Consider the following 7,552-nt stretch of genomic DNA (forward strand, 5'->3'; position numbering starts at 1 on the left):
TATTGTTTGTGCAGTCCCTAATTTATTAATTGAGAATTAATTAATCAAATGAATAAGGCATAGTTAAGGTTAGGCATGTATATGTTTCAAAACATGTCCAAAAAGAGGAAGACAAAAATCTGCAATGCTTTTTAAATAATACAATTCCACTATCTTTTTTAACGAAACATTATCTTAATGGTTAATCATTATTATCGACAACCAATTGCACCTTTGATTTAAAGCCCCTTTAGGAAATAATTAAAAATTAGTGTATTTATATTTTACACAAATAAATTTGTTACTTTAATTTGTGTGATCAAGTTCATTAATTATCAATCTACTAAATTTGCATTTTCAAGTTATTAAAAGAGTCTTTTTATGTTTTTTTTAGTAACCAAAGTGACTGAGTCAGCTTTTGCGTACCTCAATTAATCTTTTAGATCCATTGAACACCTTACAAGCTCAAAAGATCAGTTAAACCATAATATTATTGTGATAAATGATCCCAAGATTAGAACCCAAAAACTTGAGGAATTAAGCAAGAATAATACTATCTTTACACCAGTTTTTTACACCATTCTCTTACTTCATGACCATTTTACTAATAATAATTCTATTATAATATTAAAAATTTATAATAATTAAAAATTTGTTTGGATGTGACATATTGTGATAAAAATTGTATGAAATGATGGTGTAAAGGTAGCATTACTCATTGAGCAAACCTCCATGACAACCAGACCAACCTCTTGAGGTTAAAAGAGTCTTTTATATCTTCACCTAATAAAATTTTATTTATATATAGATTATTTTCTAATTAATCCAGATTTCTATTATTATTTAAAAACATAATATATTATTGTTAGAAAGTGAGCTTTCACACTGTAGTGTTACAATGGCAGATCTGTGTAATTAAGTATTTGTTAATTAGCAATTATAACAAGAGTCAAGAGGACTCAATTAACGATTGTAACAGGAGTGAAGAGGACTCCATCTTTTTTTAAATTTCATCAATGATTTGTTCTGCATGGTGGAGAATTAGAAAACGTTGCCATTGACCCACTTGCCAAATAAAATAAAAATAGTGTTGAATCGATCGATTAATTCCTTTTTACAGCGCTTTCTGTTGCATGAAAACCCATGCAGTCTCGCATGTTAAATAACTATTTAATTTCCACCAAACATCATGTCAGCATGTTCCTCTGCACACTGGACTGGACCACTTCATGATAAGAAAATCCATTAAAATTTTCATTTTATTACACGGACAATCTCTGCATTGCTTTGCAAAAAAGATTGAAAATTACATTACAGCTCAACGAGGTGGACCAGAATAGAAACAAAGAGGAGTACTATTACAGAAGCATTCAGTGCATGAAAATCACATCGAGCAGTCTTTTCATAATTAATTTCTTTTTTACATGCATCTTGTTATTCTTCTTCTAATTAACAAAGATAATACAATAAAACCAAACGCGGAAACCCGCTTAACTTCTTTCACACTCTAGATATCGAGCTCTTCATACTATGTCCCTTTCTTTATTTTGATACTGTTTTCTCTTCTTTCTCCTGCGAAAAAGGGCAAAAAAAAAAAAAAAATACTGTTAATTAATCACTTACTGTGAGAATTTTTACTTAAGAATTTTAACAGTAATGTGGAATATTAATGTACCTGAAAAGGAAGCTAGACATCAAAGGCACACTTTCTAGTAGTGGTGTGGAGGAGGGGGTGAAGAGTAGATGTAATGAGGAGGAGGAGGGGACTTGTAAACTGGAGGAGGAGGTGGGGATTTGTATTTGTATGGCTTTTTGTGAGGAGGTGGTGGAGACTTGTAAACGGGAGGAGGTGGTGGAGGAGATTTGTAAACTGGTGGGGGTGGAGGAGACTTGTACTTGTAAGGCTTCTTGGGTGGTGGTGGTGGAAACTTGTGGACTGGAGGTGGTGGTGGTGGGGACTTGTACTTGTATGGCTTTTTGTGTGGTGGTGGTGGTGACTTATACACCGGTGGAGGAGGAGACTTGTAAACCGGTGGAGGCGGTGGGGACTTGTACTTGTAAGGCTTCTTGGGAGGAGGTGGAGACTTGTAAACAGGAGGAGGAGGTGGGGATTTGTACTTATATGGCTTCTTGGGAGGAGGAGGAGACTTATAGACTGGTGGAGGTGGCGGAGGAGACTTATAAACCGGAGGAGGTGGTGGAGACTTGTACTTGTAAGGTTTCTTGGGTGCTGGTGGTGGAAACTTGTGGACTGGAGGTGGTGGTGGTGGGGACTTGTACTTGTATGGCTTTTTGTGTGGTGGTGGTGGTGACTTATACACCGGTGGAGGAGGAGACTTGTAAACCGGAGTTGGTGGTGGTGGAGACTTGTATTTATAAGGCTTCTTTGGTGGTGGTGGTGGAGACTTGTAAACTGGTGGTGGGGGTGGGGGGGACTTGTATTTGTAGGGTTTCTTTGGAGGTGGTGGAGATTTGTAAACTGGGGGTGGTGGTGACTTGTACACCGGTGGCGGAGGTGGTGGAGATTTGTAGTGGTAAGGCTTCTTGGGTGGTGGAGGAGAAGAGTAAAGATAGTGATCATCAGCAGAAGTTTCAAAAGGCAGGCCAAGAGAGATAGTTACCACTAAAAGAGTGGCCAAAAGAGAGGCCATTGAAGACCCCATAGTTTTACTAAATGGGGTTTTGCTTTTGCTTGTGCTCTTAACCAACTCTACTCCCCTCTTTATATAGAATTTGGTTTTTACTCTCAACACTTAAAAACTACCAAAGGTAAAATTGACTTTTTAGAAAACGATGTACAATTAATAGTTGGACAAAATCTTTAATTTGAATAGTTTTGGGTATCTTTTAATTTTAACTCTTTTGATTGAATTTGGTTTGAAAGAGGGTGCAAGCTAAGCAGGGAATAAACTAACATTATGAATCTGTTAAGTTAGTCTTTTCGAGTTCAATAATTCAAACACTAGAGTCTTTGAAAATTAATTAATTGTAAATGAATACGTATTATCATGAGAGAGGATATGGACATTGCATGAAGTTGCCTAACTTTTGTAGGATATTCTCGCCTTTGGAAAATGGGACCAGTGGCGGCTGCTCAACTCTTTTTTATTCAAATAACTTTCTCTGGACTTTCTTCTCTCTATTTGTCGTGTTCAACAATTTGCAGCACAGCTTTAAGTTATTTCTATGGGCGCTACTCGTTCTTAGTAATAGATAATATTAAAATTGTCTTTCTTCTCTTAATTTTGGCTAAAGTTTGTATTTCAGAAATTGTTTAACGCTTTAACTTCAAACATTTATGATGCCTGATTTAATGATTGATAACTAATCCCCATCTGCTCAAATCTTAAGTTAATTATATCAAGCAATTTCCTGCGCGAAGCCATAATTTAACACATCACATCGAGAACCCTCAAAAGTACGAAAATGGAGACAGAAAATATATATTAAACTCTGGAATTATATCAAATTCTTCTAATGTATGGTACACATGTTAGAACGTCTCCATCCCGTCTAGACAACTGGAGATGAAGAAAAATAACAGAGCAATAAATACGTTAAAGCCAGCACCCATGCAGTGGTAATAATTAATATTTCTCTTTATATTTCAATTTCATCCCTTTAACAAGGCCCCTCTCACATGCCGTTGCCGGTGCCAGGCTGCCACCGGCAGTATTATTGATCTGAACTACTATTCCAATTTATGCCATAAACATATCAGTATGGAAGAGTAGGTGAAGACTAAACAAACATAAAAAAGCAAAGCTTTGACTATTTTTCTGTTATAGTTTATCTTCATGTTTTTGGAAACAAAAAAACAAAAAAGCAATAGGACAAATTAATTACAGTAAAATACAAATGTAATTAAGTTCAAGCAATGTAGCTGGGCTTCTCCTAATTCATTCATGGTTTGACTTATCTTGAAGAAACTGGTAATGGATTTCCTCCTAATTACAGTGATGAAAGATTGCACCAAACACGTAATGCATAGTCGAGAACAGCGAAAAAGCAATGGTGGCTTCAATTCAAGATCAAAGTTGGTATGGTAGTTGGCAAATTATGAACCAAAATTTCAATGGAAAAGCTATGTGGAGAGTTTAGGTAGTGCAAATAAGAGAAATATTTTGTTTTTATTTGCTTGACAATTTTGATTTCATTTGGTCAAAGATAGTTATTCAATATTGATATCATATATATCATGTTATGATAATAATTTATATAAACTCCAAGAGATTGGCGTGCCATTAAGGAGGCTTGTTTCTTTACTTGAGTTTTTGGGTTTAAATTTTATGGCAATCTACCACAATAATATTGTGACTTATCTGATTTTTTAAGCCTGTATGGTGTCCAATAAATCGTGAAAACTGGTTGAGGTGCACATAAACTGGCCCGGACACCCTGGTTACAAAAAAAAAAAATATATATAATAATTTATAAAACTTTGGAGTCTTGAGAGTAGATATATTTTCAAATTAAATTCAGAATTGGATGCTATATTATAAATTAATTAACTTTCATATTCTCTTTATCACAATCTCTTAACATTTGTTTTATAGTAATATTTGATTTGAAATTTATGTGTTTTTTGTTTTAAATATAATTTCTAAAAAAATTCTTATACATGTTTTAAGATAGATAAAACAAGAAATAAGGATTTGGATTTGATTAGACGTAAAGGTAGAGTGGAGCCTAAATAGATCTTTAGCTTGAGAGTTAGTCCCATTATGGCATTATATTAGAAACTAATATAAACAAAATAGAAAGATAGATACTTCATAGAGAATTAAATTGACATATCATTAATTCGAATTTTTACCAAATTGTCTTTTATACTATAGTTTTAATTGCACATTTCATTAAAAGAACGTTAGCTCTAAATATCCGATTTGGACGCACCCATCAATTTTATCTTCTTGTTTTTTTAGGCTTTAAGTTAATTACAAAATAATACTAGCTAGGCTGATTGTAACTTATAAAACACCTTAACTGTAGATTCTAGCGATTTCAAAATACGTTGGTGGACCCATAAATTAATTTACTATATAGTTTGTAAAATTTGGAGGTGGTCACCAACATATTGGACCAATTTTTTGAGCCAATCATCTCTAAACTTCAAATAAATTTTACATTGGCCATGGATTTTGAAAGCTATGAAGTGTCAAAAACGCATCGCGTCACTCATTGACTGTAAAGGGATAATTTTTTAACCCCCTTGAGGTTTCATACAATTACAAAGAATTTGTTGAAGTTGCAAAATTATCAAACTTGCCCATTTTCATTTCTCTGATATTATTTGATACACGGAATCCGCATATTTATTATATTAATTTGATAAACTGAAAAAATGGAAAGATTGTGACAACATAATTTGATTGAAGCTTTGAAAGGATATAATCTATACTCTATTGTGAGCTGGACAACTTCCTTTTCTCTTTATTTTGTAATTTTCTTTAAATTTTAAGGATAAATTGGTTAATATAAAATACAGAGGGAGGTACAATTATGTGTTATATATATATATATATTTTTGGTGGAAGGCTACTATCTGTCACTGTCGGGGTTTTGATCTGTGCCAATTTCTAAAATCAAGGGATGTAAATATAATATCCCGATTAGTTTATATATTAAATTTAGGGGAAACGACTACACCTACCCAAGGTTGGACGAAACGACAGATTGGTACCAAAAATGTTTCAAAAAGACAAACAGTTACCTTCCATTAGTGAAAAGACTAGAATGCCCTTTGAGAAATATTAGTCTATTTTTTTAATTACTTTTAGACCCCTTAAGTTTATTAATTCCATCAAATACCCCCAGAACAAAAAAGTTTAAAAATTAATAAAAACACCCCCATCCACCCATACTTGCCAGATTCCGACGGCCACTGGAATCTGTCACAACGGTCTACGTCACCACTGGAAATGGTTGGTAATTCACCGATCTGGCCTTTTCCGGCCAGATCCACCACTAATATGGCCAGATCTGGCCGTCGACAGCCGTAACACTCCATCTTTGGCCTTCAGTGACGGCCAAAGATGTGGCCGTCGTTGTCTGTCAACGACGGCCATTTCTTTAGCTGTCACTTTCCGGCCAGATCTGGCATTTTCACATCAGATCTGGCCTTTTCCGGCCAGATCCACTATAGATCTGGCTGGAAAAGGCCAGATCGGTGAATTACTGGCCATTTACGGTGATGGCCATGAGAATCTGGCAAGTATGGGTGGATAAGAGTGTTTTTGTTAATTTTTAAACTTTTTTCTGGGGGTATTTGATGGAATTAATAAACTTAAGGGGTCTAAAAATAATTAAAAAAACAGACTGATATTTCTCAAAAGGCATTCTAGTCTTTTTACTAATGAAAGGTATCTGTTTGTTATTTTGAAACCTTTTGGATACCACTATGTCGTTTTGTCAAACTTTGGGTAGGTACAATTCGCTGGGCCTTAAATTTTTGTTCTTATAATTTAGAGCTGATGGATATTGACCAATGGGTGGTAGGGCATGTCGGTTAATATTTTTTCTATAGTAGACAAAATAATTAAATTGGAAGTGGGATCCCTGAAATTTAGGTAGATGTCAAATAATTTTTATGTTAAAAAATTAAGCACATCGCCCGTTTATTTTATAATTATTTTAAGTCTAAATCTCACCTAATTGAACGTGGGGCATGCATCTTCGATCTTAGACATATTCTTTTAAAGATGTCATGCGATGTGAAGATTAGAAGCTTGATGTGATACCACACTACGACACACAGAACTTTCATTTTCCATCAATTCAATCCCAGTATTAGTTTTGTCAAATTTTCATAATTAAACAATGATAATACAGTTATCTAATACTACTATTCTCAAGTTTAATTTTTCTTCAATTAAAATTAAAAAAAAAAATAAGGATATTAAAAAAAAAGGGAGGGGGGAGGGATCATTGCGTATATAACAGGTGTTACTCCAACATAATTTACTATCACAATAACACTGGTTGTTATTCCTCATTCCTGGTTAAAGAAATTTGTGTAATTAATACAGTCCAATCAAAATTGTGTATCAGCTTTAATTTTAAGAGTAATGCTATATTTACATCATTTTGTAAACATCATCATGTGGCATATACTACAACCACACAAATTCTATCATAATATTAAAAATTTATGTAATTGTGACATATATCACATCATGATATAGTAAAAATTGTATAAAAGAGTGACGTAAGTGTAACATTATTCTAATTTTAAACCCCCTAAAAGAAGCAGCCACACTAAACGAGTCAATGTATTTGTCTCAAATTGTTAGGCACAAGACAAAATTTAAGGAAAACAAATTTTCCAACTCATACTCCCAGCACTATCATCCTCTCTTATCTTTTGAAAGACTTTTCAGAATTGAGAAGCCACCAACACAACACATCATTACATCTTATAATTAGTTCATAAATGTTGTGTCAAAAATATACACTATATCAGTACCACTAATTAGAGCTTAACAAACACTCAAAGACAAAGTAGTATTAGCTATCAAAACCCAAATCGCCTCAAAGAGATAGTTTATATCAATTCTATCTCATTTTAAGATAA

At 33.8% G+C, this 7,552-nt stretch overlaps 1 protein-coding gene across 1 annotated transcript; it reads right to left on the reverse strand.

The window, feature by feature from the left end:
• Positions 1-1,205: 1,205 nt before the first annotated feature.
• Positions 1,206-2,690, reverse strand: LOC116143365 (extensin-3-like). Its single transcript, XM_031428810.1, has 2 exons — positions 1,655-2,690; positions 1,206-1,551 (listed from the first exon to the last, which is right to left on the reverse strand). Exon 1 carries the CDS (start codon positions 2,640-2,642, stop codon positions 1,689-1,691), a length of 954 nt encoding a protein of 317 aa, XP_031284670.1. The 5' UTR covers positions 2,643-2,690; the 3' UTR covers positions 1,206-1,551; positions 1,655-1,688.
• Positions 2,691-7,552: the final 4,862 nt, after the last annotated feature.

The sequence above is a fragment of the Pistacia vera genome, unplaced genomic scaffold (genome assembly GCF_008641045.1).
Source record: "Pistacia vera cultivar Batoury unplaced genomic scaffold, PisVer_v2 Contig43, whole genome shotgun sequence".
Lineage (NCBI taxonomy): Eukaryota > Viridiplantae > Streptophyta > Magnoliopsida > Sapindales > Anacardiaceae > Pistacia > Pistacia vera.

Coding starts and splice junctions, on each gene's coding strand:
- LOC116143365 (XM_031428810.1), bottom strand. CDS start 2,642: ATGGGGTCTTCAATGGCCTCTCTTTTGGCCACTCTTTTAGTGGTAACT.